Below are 17,871 nucleotides of genomic sequence, written 5' to 3'. Positions count from 1 at the left end.
CTGAGAATGATCCACCACCTAAATAATACCTACTCTGTGGTGGTCCTGTGGGGGTCCTGATCATTGAAGAACAGCATGAAAGGGGGCTAACAAAGCATACAGAGAAACAGATGGACTACAGTCAGTAATTGTAGAACTACAAAGTGCTTCTATATGGTAAGTGGAGCTGATAAAATGGATAGTGAGTGTAGAAACAAGAAGGTGGTTTTAATGTTATGGCTCATTGGTGTATGTAGTATCAGTCGCAATTTAATGACTTTGATGCATTTTTGTCTTTGGGAACTGGGCAACGAACATGCATCACAACTCACATTTAACCTCAAATAATTTGTTCAGCAATTTAAATATGCACAGATTTCATGGACAAAAATCTGTTTATTCTTTATTACCCTGTATGATCCTTTCAGAGAACATCTTAGTTATTTTTGTATTTTATATTTTTAAAACACAAGCTACAGCACACTTACCTTTTGCATGCATGACCACAGGTCTTCATTCTCACTACTGTTGTACTGATAAAACGTGAGATAGATCTGAAATAAAGCATTGGTAGGTCAAAACAAGAACATGTCTTAAAAAGCTAGAAAAAGCTGAAAACAAAGAAAACAACTTAACAACTAAACAAAGACTAGTGTGCAAGTTAGGTTTGCAACTAGCACACTTCTACTCACCTGAAGGCCTTCCAAAAAATTAGTCTCCCCCATGTAAGCAGAAAGCATTCTCAGCACTGCTGCACCCTATTACAAAAAGATTATACATCTCAACCAATATACAAATACTTAATGGCTTATACAGTGTATCACAAAAGTGAGTACACCCCTCACATTTCTGCAAATATTTTATTATATCTTTTCTTGGGACAACACGATAGAAATAAAACTTGGATATAACTTAGAGTAGTCAGTGTACAACTTGTATAGCAGTGTAGATTTACTGTCTTCTGAAAATAACTCAACACACAGCCATTAATGTCTAAATAGCTGGCAACATAAGTGAGTACACCCCACAGTGAACATGTCCAAATTGTGCCCGAAGTGTCAATATTTTGTGTGACCACCAAGAATTCACCAGAGCTGCACAGGTTGCTACTGGAATCCTCTTCCACTCCTCCATGATGACATCACGGAGCTGGTGGATGTTAGACACCTTGAACTCCTCCACCTTCCACTTGAGGATGCGCCACAGGTGCTCAATTGGGTTTAGTCCATCACCTTTACCTTCAGCTTCCTCAGCAAGGCAGTTGTCATCTTGGAGGTTGTGTTTGGGGTCGTTATCCTGTTGGAAAACTGCCATGAGGCCCAGTTTTCGTAGGGAGGGGATCATGCTCTGTTTCAGAATGTCACAGTACATGTTGGAATTCATGTTTCCCTCAATGAACTGCAGCTCCCCAGTGCCAGCAACACTCATGCAGCCCAAGACCATGATGCTACCACCACCATGCTTGACTGTAGGCAAGATACAGTTGTCTTGGTACTTCTCACCAGGGCGCCGCCACACATGCTGGACACCATCTGAGCCAAACAAGTTTATCTTGGTCTCGTCAGACCACAGGGCATTCCAGTAATCCATGTTCTTGGACTGCTTGTTTTCAGCAAACTGTTTGCGGGCTTTCTTGTGCGTCAGCTTCCTTCTGGGATGACGACCATGCAGACCGAGTTGATGCAGTGTGCGGCGTATGGTCTGAGCACTGACAGGCTGACCTCCCACGTCTTCAACCTCTGCAGCAATGCTGGCAGCACTCATGTGTCTATTTTTTAAAGCCAACCTCTGGATATGACGCCGAACACGTGGACTCAACTTCTTTGGTCGACCCTGGCGAAGCCTGTTCCGAGTGGAACCTGTCCTGGAAAACCGCTGTATGACCTTGGCCACCATGCTGTAGCTCAGTTTCAGGGTGTTAGCAATCTTCTTATAGCCCAGGCTATCTTTGTGGAGAGCAACAATTCTATTTCTCACATCCTCAGAGAGTTCTTTGCCATGAGGTGCCATGTTGAATATCCAGTGGGCAGTATGAGTGGCCAGTATGAGAGAATTGTACCCAAAACACCAAATTTAACAGCCCTGCTCCCCATTTACACCTGGGACCTTGACACATGACACCAGGGAGGGACAACGACACATTTGGGCACAATTTGGACATGTTCACTGTGGGGTGTACTCACTTATGTTGCCAGCTATTTAGACATTAATGGCTGTGTGTTGAGTTATTTTCAGAAGACAGTAAATCTACACTGCTATACAAGCTGTACACTGACTACTCTAAGTTATATCCAAGTTTCATGTCTATAGTGTTGTCCCATGAAAAGATATAATGAAATATTTGCAGAAATGTGAGGGGTGTACTCACTTTTGTCATACACTGTAGATGATTAATATTGTTAAATATTCATTGTTGGTACTGTATTTGCAGTTATTTATTAATTCATTAATATTTATTTATTTATTAGGATTTTAACGTCATGTTTTACACACTTTGGTTACATTCATGACAGAACAGGTAGTTACTCGTTACACAAGATTCATCACTTCATCAGTCCTGGACAATTTTGTATCTCCAATTCACCTCACTTGCATGTCTTCGGACTGTGTGAGGAAACCGGAGCTCCCGGAGGAAACCCACACAGACATGGGGAGAACATGCAAACTCCACACAGAAAGGACCCGGACCGCTCCACCTGGGGATCGAACCTGCTGTGAGGTGACAGTGCTACCCACTGAGCCACCGTGCCCCATTAATTCATTAATACACTCTAAGCATGGCACTAATGTATCACAGGGCAACATGCATTTTTACAGTGATTAGAATACTGTATTGGTAAATCTACAAGGGTTCTTCAAAAACTTTCCGCACTTTTAAAACTCTATTTATTAAGAATTTTCAAAAACAAATTACATTACTCTTCTACATAATCACCTTCTGATGCATTTTTTTCTCAGCATCATACCAACTTTTTAATGCCATCAGCAAAAAATGTTTTTGGTTGAGCACGCGCGTAGCCACTGATGCACCGCTGTTTTCATGTCATCATCACATAAAAAACTTCTTCCCCTTAAAGCTTCTTTGAGCGGTCCAAAAAGGTAAAAATCAGATGGTGCTAAATCTAGACTATAAGCTCTCTCTCAGTCTCTCAGATATGACCAATTACTTCTCCTCCCGCCCTCAACGTTTCCAACCAAAATGTAAAAGTGCGGAAACTTTTTGAAGATCCCTTGTATCTTTCTAAACATGCAGAAGGTAAATTGGCTACTCTAAATTGCCTCTAGGTGTTTGTGAATCATTGGATGGGTGTGTATCACCGATGTATCCAGTGGCATAACTAGGAGCTCATGGGCCCCAGTGCAAAAAAAAAAATTTGGGCCCCCTCAACAAATTTCATATATATATATATATATATATATATATATATATATATATATATATATATATATATATATATATATATATATATATATATATATATATGTATCACCGATGTATATATATATATATATATATGTGTATATATATATATATATATATATATATATATATATATATATATATATATATATATATATATATATATATATATACAGTTGTGCTCATAAGTTTACATACCCTGGCAGAATTTGTGATTTTTTGGCCATTTCTCTGAGAATATGAATGATAATACAAAAAAATATATTTTATTCATGGCTAGTGGTTGGGTGAAGACATTTATTATCAAACAATTGTGTTTGCCCTTTTTAAATCATAATGACAACAGAAGCTACCCAAATGACCCTGATCAAAAGTTTACATACCCTGGAAGTTTTGGCATGATAACATACACACAAATTGACACACACAGGTTTAAATGGCTACTAAAGGTACCAATCCTCACCTGTGATCTGTTTGCTTGTAATTCGTGTGTGTGTATAATAAGTCAGTGAGTTTATGGGCTCCTGACAGACCCCTGCATGTTTCATTCAGTGCTGCCACTGATGTTGTTGGATTACAAGCTTGGGGAAAGCAAAATAATTATCAAAGGATCCGCAGGAGAAGATAGTTGAACTTTATAAAACAGGAAAAGGATATAAAAAGATATCCAAGGAATTGAGAATGCCAATCAGCAGTGTTCAAACTCTAATTAAGAAGGTGGAAAATGAGGGATTCTGTTGAAACCAATCCAAGGTCAGGAAGACCAACAAAAATTTCAGCCAAAACTGCCAGGAAAATTGTTCAGGATGCAAAGAAAAACCCACAAATAATGTCAGCTGACATACAGGACTCTCTGAAAAAAAGTGGTGTAGATGCAAAATAAGGAGGCACATGAAGAAAAATGGGCTGCATGTTCGAGTTGCCAGAAGAAAGTCGTTACTACACCAATGCCACAAAGCAGCCCGCTTACAATATGCCAAACAGCACAGAGACAAACCTAAACATTTCTGGAACAGTTATTGAACTTTTTGGCCACAACCATAATTGCTACATTTGGAGAGGAGTCAACAAAGCCTATGATGAAAAGTGCACCATCCCTACTGTGAAACACGGAGGTGGATCGCTGATGTTTTGGGGATGTGTGAGCTACACAGGCACAGGGAATTTGTTCAAAATTGATGGCAAGATGAATGCAGTATTTTATCAGAAAATATTGGAGGAAAACTTGCACTCATCAGCCCAGAAGCTGCACATGGGACGCACTTGGATGCTCCTACATGACAATAATTCAAAACACAAGGCCAAGTTGACCTGTCATTGGCAAAGCAGAAAAAAGTGGAGTGGCCATCTTAGTCCCCTGACCTCAATATCATGGAGCAACTGTGGGGAGATCTCAACTGTGCAGTTCATGCAAGACAGCCCAAGAATTTACAGGAACTGGAGGCATTTTGCCAAGAAGAATGTGCAGCTTTACCATCTGAGAAAATTAGGGCCTCATCCACAACTACCACAAAAGACTTCAAGCTGTCATAATAAAAGAGGCAATACAGGGTATTAAGAACTAGGGTATGTAAACTTTTAATCAGGGTCATTTGGGTAGTTTCTGTTGTCATTATGATTTACAAAGCGCAAACACAATTGTTTGATAATAATAATAATAATGTCTTCACCCAACCACTAACCATAAATAAAATATATACATTTCTTTGTATTATCATTGATATTCTCAGAGAAATGGCCAAAAAAATCACAAATTCTGCCAGAGTATGTAAACTTTTGAGCACAACTGTGTTATATATATATATATATATATATACAGTATATCAGTGTTTGCTTACCATGTTACATGCATAATACGTGCAGCCAATGGGGGGGTAGTGAGGTGGGTGGTTGATTCATGTCCTGGAGGATCCCCTCCCCATGGGCCCCAGTGCACCTGCCCCCCCCTGTAGTTACGCCACTGGATGTATCTGATGTTAAAGTGGTTACTGAAAATTATGGAATAAATATCATGTATAGTAAACCTGCTCTCAAAAAATGCCCTTTAAACTCACCTTGCTGTATGTGATGGTGTTAAACATGTACATGATTTCAGATGGAGTCTCAACTTCTGTCTCACTAAAGCTGAGAGGGCGTGAAGTGTTCAAAGAATCCTCTTCCAAGGATGGCTGGAGTTCTTGTAGCACCATTAGATCTCTCTAAAAAGAACAGTGTAAATGTACAGTAGTGGTAATAGTAATTGCCAGCTCTTTATTGACTCTGTTATTGTATATTTGTTACAAATAATATAATAATTAAACAAAACATGATTCTGTTACAGATGGACAGAAAAAACTGAAGCTCAAATAATCTAATAGTTAATATAATGTATAATACTGTAAAAATCAATGTACAAAAATCCTCTTCATAATATTTTTGCTTTTGGACTTACTATATTCCATTGGGGTTCAACAGCATCCACTGCAAGATACGACAGGTATGTTGCAAATCCCTCCTTCAACCAAAGGTTATTCCACCATTTCATTGTGACAAGGTTGCCAAGCCACTAAAAATACAGCACAGAGGATCATAAATGAAAGTGAATCCAAAACAATAATGCAATCAACAATTCAGAATTTAACAATCATGCTTGATTCCAGTGTCATATAGTTCTAAAGAAGTGACACTGGTAAACGCTACCGTCAGAATTATGAACAAGAGAACATCATATCAATGTGTGTTCATTAATCATCTCATTTTAAATTCTTGGATATTTTTATATATGTATATATATTTTTTTTGTTTATGCATTTTCTCCTGACTTTAGCACGTCCAACTGCCCGGTTGCGTCATGCTTTCTCTCCACCAATGCCAATCTCCGCTCTGATTGAGGAGAACGAAGCTAACCCACACCCCCTCTGACACGTGGGCAGCAGCCATATGCATTTTGTCACCTTCACTTTGCTGAGTGTAATGTGCATCAGCACTGTGTACGGAGAGACACACCCTGATCAATGCACTCTTTCATTGTCTCTGTGCAGGCACCATCAATCAGCCAGCAGATGTCGTAGTTGCATCAGTTATGAGAGAGTCCCTATCCGGCTTAACCCACCCCTATCTGAACAACAGGCCAATCGTTGTTCATGTGGTTGCTCAGCCCAGCCGGCAGGCAGAGCTGAGACTCGATATGATGTATTTGCGATCCCAGCTCTGGTGTTCTAGCGTGTGTTTTACAGCTGCGCCACCTGAGCAGCCCAAATTCTTGGATATTAATATGGTTGTTTTCTCTTGACTGATTTAACAGCATTCCCATTACTTTTTACTAGATTACTGGAAAATATAACAAACAATATTTACTTTCATTATATTTGTTTTCATTATGTTTACTCAGGAGCGCTCGGGTGGTGCAGTAAAGCATGCTAGCCAACCACTGCTGAGTTTGTGTGTTAGAATCTCAGCTCTACTGAGCCGGCCGTGCACCTACACAATCAATGATTGGCTGGTCTGAGGAAGGGAGGCTGTACGGATTCCTCATAACTGCTAAAAAGGTCATTATGAACCTGTCTCTTGTAGGTGAAAAGAAGCAGTGGTCAGCTACTGCACACGTGTTGGAGGGGGTGTGTGTTAGTCACAGCTCTACTTGGTCAGCAGTGGAGGTTAACAGCAGTAGAGAGGAAGCGAACTGCAATCGGGTAATTAGATAGGACTAGTTTGGGAAGAAATTGGGGGGGAAATGCAAAAAAGTCATCCAGCTTCAAAAGAACAAGTGAGATCCAGGACTAATGTTATGCAATAAGACCCAAGTTGATGTTAGCATGGGGTTGGCCGCTCATGTGGTGCAGCGGTAAAACATGCTAGCACAACAGAGCTGGGATTTCGAATACAAATCTCAACGATTGGCTGTTGTTCACAGGGTGGGTAAGCCGGACCAGGGTTCCTCATAACTGGTGCAATTATGACCTCTGCTGGCTGATTGTTGGTGCCTACGCAGAGCTGGGGAATAATGCTGATCAGGGTGTGGCTCTTAGTGCACAAGGCTGGTCTGCATATGAACTTGCCTCGTGCTAGAGGCAGTCGGTATTGAGCACGTGTCGGAGGGGGCTTGTGTCCGTTGCAAAGCTCCTCAGTCAGCAGTAGAGGGTTGTATCGGTGGAGGTGAAGCGTGACGCAATCAGGGTGATTGGATACAACTACATTAGGGGAGAAAATTTGGCTTTGCGTATCATGATTATAGACTGGTGTGCTTCTACTCTACAGTACTAACACCCTACCCTGAATAACTGTGCTTCTGTACTAATGGCTTCCAACTGAAAACAAATAAGGTTTATGTCATGTGATCTTGTGTCCTATCACCTGCGTAGCTATAGCACTAGCATTAACAGAAATCTCATTTCATTCTAAAATTTCAAACAGTGGCGCTATGTCATTGTCACAATCAATGCTCATAGTGTATTTGCTCAACCCTCTAATTAGACAGAGCGTTTTAGGGCAAATACAGTGGTACCTTGTAACTCAACGTCCCCTAAACTCGACGCTCTTTGTGGAGAAATTTGTACACTTAAACTCGACGTGTTCAGCTTTTTAAAAAATGTATTTATTTAATTTCAATTAACTATGAACAGCCACTTTGTTCAACGCTTGGCTTCAGCGGTGCTGTAAAACGTCATTAAAGTGCGAATATGAGACAAATCTGCATTTGTGTGGAATAACCGTCAAATACACTCTAAAAGCTCCACATGTATCTGTGTTTACCTGTTTCACTTTTAAACTTGTGTTATAGCTCAGGGTTCTAAGAAATTGTAAGAATTAGCTTTTCAGAGAGTCTAAAATGCTTATCGTTAAAAAAAGAAGCTTGATGTGATTTAATGTATTAAAAGAACGACATAGGAACACTAAACCTCTCTTAATTATTACTGCTCATAAGTTCTCTCCACTAACAAAAATCCTCACTCATTGTTTTAGTACAATAAGTTACATGAAGGTTTGTGCACTGCCACACTCCATCAGTGCAAAAGTGGTTTTGTCACTTCTCATGTGAATTACTAAGCTCACTAGGAAATACAGCATTAAGAAGCATAAGGAAACAATAAAGTAAAGGTTAAGTGCAGGTTTTATTGTATTTTTATAACTGTTTTTCAATTGTTTTATATTATACTTGTGTTATTTTCAGTGTATAAGTCTCAAAAACAACCCCATTATTTTACATAAGACTAAAATATATGGGACCATGGAACACATTAACAGGTTTCCCATATATTATAAAAAATACCCTGAAACGCAACGTCTTCAATCTTGACACCAGTCCCAGAACCAATTGATGTCAAGTTTCAGGGTACCACTGTAGTCTACATTCAGTGTCAGAATGTCTCTAGCTGCCTTGTTTTATTTAACTAAATTAATTCAGTATAAAATGGTGACTTATTGTACCTGATGAGCCAGCTCATGAGCCGTCACAGAGGCAACCCATTCTTTATTCTTTATAGACGATTCTTCGTTATCGAACAGTAAACTCGGTTCACGATACATTGTCACACCCCAGTTTTCCATACCACCTGAATGGAAATCTGGCACGGCGATCTGATCTGTGAATAGAAACATACAGGCTGTGAATTATTTTTTACCGGAACACCACTAAATATTGTCATTTTATCAACCTCTGCTTTTTTTCCTACCTAATTTATTTAATGAATATTTAATTTTAAACAGGTTCTCAAAGTATCTCAGAATCTTCACAGTGATTTCAGATGCATACTCAGCATGTCTAGCTTTCACAGCTTCAGGTCGGGCCCATGTCTTTAAGCACAGAAGAGGAATACAGTTAGATGTCAAACATGTAGCTCCTTACTTTAATACATTAAAACTAATCCCAAAATAATTTCAAATGACCAGTTCTTTAATCTGCATGCTAGTATCAGTATGTATTATTTACAACAGAATTGTATAAATGTATATGTACATATACAGACAAACAGTACACAGAAATTCTTTCTTTGCATATCCCAGCTTGTTTGGAAGTTGGGGTCAGTGTGCAGGGTCAGCCATCGTACAATGCCCTTGGAGCAAAGAGAGTTAAAAGCCTTGCTCAGGGGCCCAACAGTGGCTGCATGGCAGAGCTGGGATTCAAACTCTTAACCTTTCTGTTGATAGTCCGCTCTACCCATTAGGCTACCACTGTCCCTTGTCCCTGTAATATATGCATTAATTCATATATGCATTAATGCATCTAGATTAGTTAACAATTTACTGTACTGTACTGAAAGTCCTCACATAGCTTACCAGATCCACCAAACACTATAAATGTATAGGGTTAAGCATTCAAATGTGTACTGTTCTCTTGGTGTACACACATGCACTTACTCCAGTAGCCAGTTAAGCAGTTTTTGTCACTTTGTTTCAAATAATAAAGCCTCTTTTTTTATGTGTTATTCCAAAGTCAAGGTCAACTAGGTCTGCTCTTCTTTCTTATACATGGCATTGAGCATGTTAGTATGTTAATATGTTATTTGTGTCACTGCAGTACTCTGTTCTGTAGGTTCTGTAAGCATTATTCAGGTTTCTTTGTTTATTACCTGTCTGTATATAGAATAAATGTAAGAACACGATACATTAATTAATTAACATGACAATGATTTAAAACTCATTTTCCTTCAAAACCACTGATGTGGGTTTTCATGTCTTTTATATCACTTTTAGATATATAAATACTTTATTTATGCCAAGGGAAATTATTGATAAATTATTTTATATCAATTTGGGACATTAAGCAAAAACTGGTTCCACAAATTAGTTTTTTTTTTTAAACATCATCGTATGGTGCAGCATTAAGATTGTGAAACTAAAACTAAGAGGCCATCCCAATTTTTCAACCACACTTGACATCTGGACAAGTAGCATTATTTTGTCTTTTACCAATTCCAGATTAATCCATCAGACTGCTAGCATACCATACATCACACCAGAGAATGTGTTCGGTTTGTCTTAAACTGCCCAGTCAAAGTTTGGCATGTGCTTATATACCAGGGACAGTGGTAGCCTAGTGGATAGAGCTTTGGGCTATCAATCAAAGGTTGTTGGTTCAATTTAAGGCTCTGCTATGCAGCCACTGTTGGGCCCTTGAGCAAGGTTTTTAACCCTCTTTGCTTCAGGGGCGCCGTACAATGGCTGACCCTGCACTCTAACACAATTTTTAGACATATGCTTATATCAAACATATGCATATAACACATATGGGATATGCAAAAACAGAATTTCATTGCACTGTACATGTTTATGTGTATATATGACAAATAAAGGCCTTCTTCTGCTATAGAGAAATAAAGTCAGCCAGCACATGGACCGGTTGGACATGCTGGACAAATTGTGTCTAATGAAAAGATGTCTAATGAATAACAAATAAAACACACCCAATAATAATAAGCAATAATTAAGTGATAACGAACCATGATTGGCTTTTTATCATATTCATTTGTCTGAAAGGCAAATTGATGTACAGTGAAACCCAAGAGATATGTTGACATTAAAGGTGTAGGGCTGAACGTAGTAACAATCCATTGCTCTCCATCTATGTCCACGATTCTGTCATCTGTGAAATGAAAATACGAGCATTTTATTTAATTAATGTACTTTTTGACATTTAAAGCTGACTCCCATAAAATTCTATTATCAAATACAAAATATTATTTTAATTGTTCTTGCAAAGCCTTGGGATCGTCTTACCTGGCTGACCATTAGACAGAGCTGTAGAGCCATGCCTGTGAATAATAGTGATATTAAAAACTGCTTTCAAAGCTGGCTCATCAAAGCAAGGAAATACTTCTCTGGCATGTATGGGCTCCATCTGGCTTGCTACAAGAAATCTGTTGGTAAAAGCATTTATATAAAATAGTAAACACAAAAACGCACAAATGCACTGACAGAAAATTCAAACATTTAAAAGTTATAGTCCAGAGCATATAAGTACAGTGGTGCTTGAAAGTTTGTGAACCCTTTAGAATTTTCTATATTTCTGCATAAATATAACCTAAAACATCATCACATTTTCCAGAGAAGTCCTAAAAGTAGATAAAGATAACCCAGTTAAACAAATGAGACAAAAATATTATACTTGGTCATTTATTTATTGAGGAAAATGATCCAATATTACATATTTATGAGTGGCAAAAGTATGTGAACCTTTGCTTTCAGTATCTGGTGTGACCCCCCTTTGCAGCAATAACTGCAACTAAACGTTTCCGGTAACTGTTGATCAGTCCTGCACACCGGCTTGGAGGAATTTTAGCCCATTCCTCTGTACAGAACAGCTTCAACATTAACTGCTCGCTTCAGGTCTTTCCACAACATTTCGTTTGGATTAAGGTCAGGACTTTGACTTGGCCATTCCAAAACATTAACTTTATTCTTCTTTAACCATTTTTTGTAGAACGACTTGTGTGCTTAGGGTCGTTGTCTTGCTGCCTGACCCACCTTCTCTTGAGATTCAGTTCATGGACAGATGTCCTGACATTTTCCTTAAGAATTCTCTGATATAATTCAGAATTCATTGTTCCATCAATGATGGCAAGCCGTCCTGGCCCAGATGCAGCAAAACAGGCCCAAATCATGATACTACCACCACCATGTTTCACAGATGGGATAAGGTTCTTATGCTGGAATGCAGTGTTTTCCTTTCTCCAAACATAATGCTTTTCATTTAAACCTAAAAGTTCTATTTTGGTCTCATCCGTCCACAAAACATTTTTCCAATAGCCTTCTGGCTTGTCCACATGACCTGTAGCAAACTGCAGACGAGCAGCAATGTTTTTTTTGGAGAGCAGTGGCTTTCTCCTTGCAACCCTGCCATGCACACCATTGTTGTTCAGTGTTCTCCTGATGGTGGACTCATGAACATTAACATTAGCCAATGTGAGAGAGGCCTTCAGTTGTTACCCTGGGGTCCTTTGTGACCTCGCCGACTATTACATGCCTTGCTCTTGGAGTGATCTTTGTTGGTCGACCACTCCTGGGGAGGGTAACAATGGTCTTGAATTTCCTCCATTTGTACACAATCTGTTTGACTGTGGATTGGTGGAGTCCAAACTCTTTAGAGATGGTTTTGTAACCTTTTCCAGCCTGATGAGCATCAACAACTCTTTTTCTGAGGTCCTCATAAATCTCCTTTGTTCGTGCCATGATACACTACCACAAACATGTGTTGTGAAGAGTAGACTTTGATAGATTCCTGTTCTTTAAATAAAACAGGGTGCCCACTCATACCTGATTGTCATCCCATTGATTGAAAACACCTGACTCTAATTTCACCTTCAAATTAACTGCGAATCCTAGAGGTTCACATACTTTTGCCACTCACAAATATGTAATATTGGATCATTTTCCTCAATAAATAAATGACCAAGTATAATATTTTTGTATCATTTGTTTAACTGGGTGTGACATGTTTTAGGTCATATTTATGCAGAAATATAGAAAATTCTAAAGGGTTCACAAACTTTCAAGCACCACTGTATGTGCTAACCAAGAGATATAATCAGCTGCAAGCATCACAGCTGTGGTAAATTCCATGGGGATAGGCAAAGATTGAAGCAATACAACTGAGTAGTAGTTGGGTAGTGGCTTCTACAACAGGTATTGTTAAACAGAGGACATAATACTGAACATGTGTAATCTAAATTTGGAAGATGTTCTGTCCCCACATTATTGCAGTATTCATTTCTATTTTAAGTAGTTAAAGAAAATTTTACATTTTGAAATATTGAAATACTAAACTGCTATTTAATAACTGTTATGTGCTATGGGAACCCACACGGAAATGTAATATATTACATATATGCCCCTAAATCAATAATGGTTTTTCCACATTAGCTGTAAGGTGATATATTATTATATCATACATGTATCCAAGTTTATATCATATGTAAAATACCCATTATAAAAGTGTGTATGTACATATACTAAATATATCTATAGGATTAATTTGTATATGATATTATATGTTGTATCCATGTACAGTGTATCACAAAAGTGAGTACACCCCTCACATTTCTGCAAATATTTCATTATATCTTTTCATGGGACAACACTATAGACATGAAACTTGGATATAACTTAGAGTAGTCAGTGTACAGCTTGTATAGCAGTGTAGATTTACAGGCTTCTGAAAATAACTCAACACACAGCCATTAATGTCTAAATAGCTGGCAACATAAGTGAGTACACCCCACAGTGAACATGTCCAAATTGTGCCCAAATGTGTCGTTGTCCCTCCCTGGTGTCATGTGTCAAGGTCCCAGGTGTAAATGGGGAGCAGGGCTGTTAAATTTGGTGTTTTGGGTACAATTCTCTCATACTGGCCACTGGATATTCAACATGGCACCTCATGGCAAAGAACTCTCTGAGGATGTGAGAAATAGAATTGTTGCTCTCCACAAAGATGGCCTGGGCTATAAGAAGATTGCTAACACCCTGAAACTGAGCTACAGCATGGTGGCCAAGGTCATACAGCGGTTTTCCAGGACAGGTTCCACTCGGAACAGGCTTCGCCAGGGTCGACCAAAGAAGTTGAGTCCACGTGTTCGGTGTCATATCCAGAGGTTGGCTTTAAAAAATAGACACATGAGTGCTGCCAGCATTGCTGCAGAGGTTGAAGACGTGGGAGGTCAGCCTGTCAGTGCTCAGACCATACGCCGCACACTGCATCAACTCGGTCTGCATGGTCGTCATCCCAGAAGGAAGCTGACGCACAAGAAAGCCCGCAAACAGTTTGCTGAAGACAAGCAGTCCAAGAACATGGATTACTGGAATGCCCTGTGGTCTGACGAGACCAAGATAAACTTGTTTGGCTCAGATGGTGTCCAGCATGTGTGGCGGCGCCCTGGTGAGAAGTACCAAGACAACTGTATCTTGCCTACAGTCAAGCATGGTGGTGGTAGCATCATGGTCTTGGGCTGCATGAGTGTTGCTGGCACTGGGGAGCTGCAGTTCACTGAGGGAAACATGAATTCCAACATGTACTGTGACATTCTGAAACAGAGCATGATCCCCTCCCTTCGAAAACTGGGCCTCATGGCAGTTTTCCAACAGGATAACGACCCCAAACACAACCTCCAAGATGACAACTGCCTTGCTGAGGAAGCTGAAGGTAAAGGTGATAGACTAAACCCAATTGAGCACCTGTGGCGCATCCTCAAGTGGAAGGTGGAGGAGTTCAAGGTGTCTAACATCCACCAGCTCCGTGATGTCATCATGGAGGAGTGGAAGAGGATTCCAGTAGCAACCTGTGCAGCTCTGGTGAATTCCATGCCCAGGAGGGTTAAGGCAGTGCTGGATAATAATGGTGGTCACACAAAATATTGACACTTTGGGCACAATTTGGACATGTTCACTGTGGGGTGTACTCACTTATGTTGCCAGCCATTTAGACATTAATGGCTGTGTGTTGAGTTATTTTCAGAAGACAGTAAATCTACACTGCTATACAAGTTGTACACTGACTACTCTAAGTTATATCCAAGTTTCATGTCTATAGTGTTGTCCCATGAAAAGATATAATGAAATATTTGCAGAAATGTGAGGGGTGTACTCACTTTTGTGATACACTGTATGTTAGCATAAATATTAAATGTATACATGCAGTTTTATTAACATAACATATATAAAAATAGGCTTTATGCACACATGTTTTTTCTTATTTTCAAACATCCATGTCATTCATGCTTACTTCCTTCTCGACGACGCCACAATGTATACACCGACTAGGCATAACATTATGACCACTGACAGGTGAAGTGAATAACACTGATTATCTCTTAATCACGACACCTGTTAGTGGGTGGGATATATTAGGCACCAAGGGAACATTTTATCCTCAAAGTTGATGTGCTAGAAGCAGGAAAAATGTGATGGCTAGACAATTAGGTCAGAGCATCTCCAAAACTGCAGCTCTTGTGGGGTGTCCACGGTTTGCAGTGGTCAGTATTTATCAAAAGTGGTCCATGGAAGGAACAGTGGTAAATTGGCGACAGGGACATGGGCGGCCAAGGCTCATGCACGTGGGGAGCGAAGGCTAGCTCGTGTGGTACGATCCAACGGACGAGCTACTGTAGCTCAAATTACTGAAGAAGTTAATGCTGGTTCTGATAAAAGACTCCATGCTTTGACTGGTCAGGGCTGTTTTGGCAGCAAAAGGGGATTCAACACAATATTAGGAAGATGGTCATAATGTTATGCCTGATCAGTGTATATATAAATAATTGTATTTGTTTGTTTGCTTATTAGGATTTTAACATTATGTTTTACACTTTGGTTACATTCATGACAGGAACGGTAGTTACTCATTATGTTACGGGGCTCAAACGCCTTGTGTTGTGTTTCCCAGATGTTTAGTACCAGTCTGGGGAAACCCAAAAGCAGATAGGAAAAAATTGCAGTAAAGTGATATTTGAACCAGGATTGCTGGTGTTAAAGAACAGTGCTCTACCTGGTACTCTATGAGGTATTTATAGTGCTTGTGCCTTTGAACTGCTTAAAGGTTTGAAATGCTAAATTGTTAATATAAATAAACAGCAGAAGATATTCATATATGTTTATACAAACATATATATATATATATATATATATATATATATATACAGTATATATATACAGTATATATATATATATATATATATATATATATATATATATATATATATACAGTATATATATACAGTATATATATATATATATATATATATATATATATATATATATATATATATATATATATATGTATATGTATATATATATATATATATATATATATATGTATATATACAGTGCCTTGCAAAAGTATTCAGCCCCCTTGAACTTTTCAACCTTTTGCCACATTTCAGGCTTCAAACATAACGATATGAAATTGTAATTTTTTGTGAAGAATCAACAACAAGTGGGACACAATCGTGAAGTAGAACGAAATTTATTGGATATTTTAAACTTTTTTTAGAAATAAAAAACTAAAAAGTGGGGCGTGCAATATTATTCAGCCCCTTTACTTTCAGTGCAGCAAACTCACTCCAGAAGTTCAGTGAGGATCTCTGAATGATCCAATGTTGACCTAAATGACTGATGGTGATAAATAGAATCCACCTGTGTGTAATCAAGTCTCCGTATAAATGCACCTGCTCTGTGACAGTCTCAGAGTTCTGTTTAAAGCGCAGAGAGCATCATGAAGACCAAGGAACACACCAGGCAGGTCCGAGATACTGTTGTGGAGAAGTTTAAAGCCGGATTTGGATACAAAAAGATTTCCCAAGCTTTAAACATCTCAAGGAGCACTGTGCAAGCGATCATATTGAAATGGAAGGAGTATCAGACCACTGCAAATCTACCAAGACCCGGCCGTCCCTCTAAACTTTCAGCTCAAACAAGGAGAAGACTGATCAGAGATGCAGCCAAGAGGCCCATGATCACTCTGAATGAACTGCAGAGATCTACAGCTGAGGTGGGAGACTCTGTCCATAGGACACAATCAGTCGTACACTGCACAAATCTGGCCTTTATGGAAGAGTGGCAAGAAGAAAGCCATTTCTCAAAGATATCTATAAAAAGTCACCTGGGAGACACACCAAACATGTGGAAGAAGGTGCTCTGGTCAGATGAAACCAAAATCGAACTTTTTGGCCACAATGCAAAACGTTATGTTTGGCGTAAAAGCAACACAGCTCATCACCCTGAACACACCATCCCCACTGTCAAACATGGTGGTGGCAGCATCATGGTTTGGGCCTGCTTTTCTTCAGCAGGGACAGGGAAGATGGTTAAAATTGATGGGAAGATGGATGGAGCCAAATACAGGACCATTCTGGAAGAAAACCTGTTGCAGTCTGCAAAAGACCTGAGACTGGGACGGAGATTTATCTTCCAACAAGACAATGATCCAAACCATAAAGCAAAATCTACAATGGAATGGTTCACAAATAAACGTATCCAGGTGTTAGAATGGCCAAGTCAAAGTCCAGACCTGAATCCCATCAAGAATCTGTGGAAAGAGCTGAAAACTGCTGTTCACAAACGCTCTCCATCCAACCTCACTGAGCTCGAGCTGTTATGCAAGGAAGAATGGGCAAAAATTTCTGTCTCTCGATGTGCAAAACTGATAGAGACATACCCCAAGCGACTTGCAGCTGTAATCGCAGCAAAAGGTGGCGCTACAAAGTATTAACGCAAGGGGGCTGAATAATATTGCACGCCCCACTTTTCAGTTTTTTATTTCTAAAAAAAGTTAAAAATATCCAATAAATTTCGTTCCACTTCACGATTGTGTCCCACTTGTTGTTGATTCTTCACAAAAAATTACAATTTCATATCGTTATGTTTGAAGCCTGAAATGTGGCAAAAGGTTGAAAAGTTCAAGGGGGCTGAATACTTTTGCAAGGCACTGTAAAGGAACTGTGGGAGTGTTGGAAAAAGGAAAACAGAAAGGACTAACTGACTTAGCGGTGACCGCAATTTGATAATGA

The 17,871-nt window shown here is 39.2% G+C and overlaps 1 protein-coding gene across 1 annotated transcript in view; it reads right to left on the bottom strand.

Moving 5' to 3' along the window:
* Nucleotides 1-17,871, bottom strand: part of anpeplb (alanyl (membrane) aminopeptidase-like b) — a 34,124-nt gene that overhangs the window by 11,683 nt on the left and 4,570 nt on the right. Inside the window, exons 2-9 of the mRNA XM_063004601.1 lie at nucleotides 11,096-11,235; nucleotides 10,819-10,961; nucleotides 9,052-9,172; nucleotides 8,807-8,961; nucleotides 5,832-5,945; nucleotides 5,455-5,598; nucleotides 672-737; nucleotides 468-533 (exon numbers count right to left, since the gene is read on the bottom strand). Coding sequence (XP_062860671.1) covers nucleotides 468-533; nucleotides 672-737; nucleotides 5,455-5,598; nucleotides 5,832-5,945; nucleotides 8,807-8,961; nucleotides 9,052-9,172; nucleotides 10,819-10,961; nucleotides 11,096-11,235 — 949 coding nt within the window. The remainder of the gene's footprint in view (nucleotides 1-467; nucleotides 534-671; nucleotides 738-5,454; nucleotides 5,599-5,831; nucleotides 5,946-8,806; nucleotides 8,962-9,051; nucleotides 9,173-10,818; nucleotides 10,962-11,095; nucleotides 11,236-17,871) is intronic.

Source organism: Trichomycterus rosablanca, chromosome 11 (genome assembly GCF_030014385.1).
Source record: "Trichomycterus rosablanca isolate fTriRos1 chromosome 11, fTriRos1.hap1, whole genome shotgun sequence".
Lineage (NCBI taxonomy): Eukaryota > Metazoa > Chordata > Actinopteri > Siluriformes > Trichomycteridae > Trichomycterus > Trichomycterus rosablanca.
The sequence above is the reverse complement of the archived record's forward strand: the minus strand, read 5'-3'. Positions and strand labels throughout refer to the sequence as shown.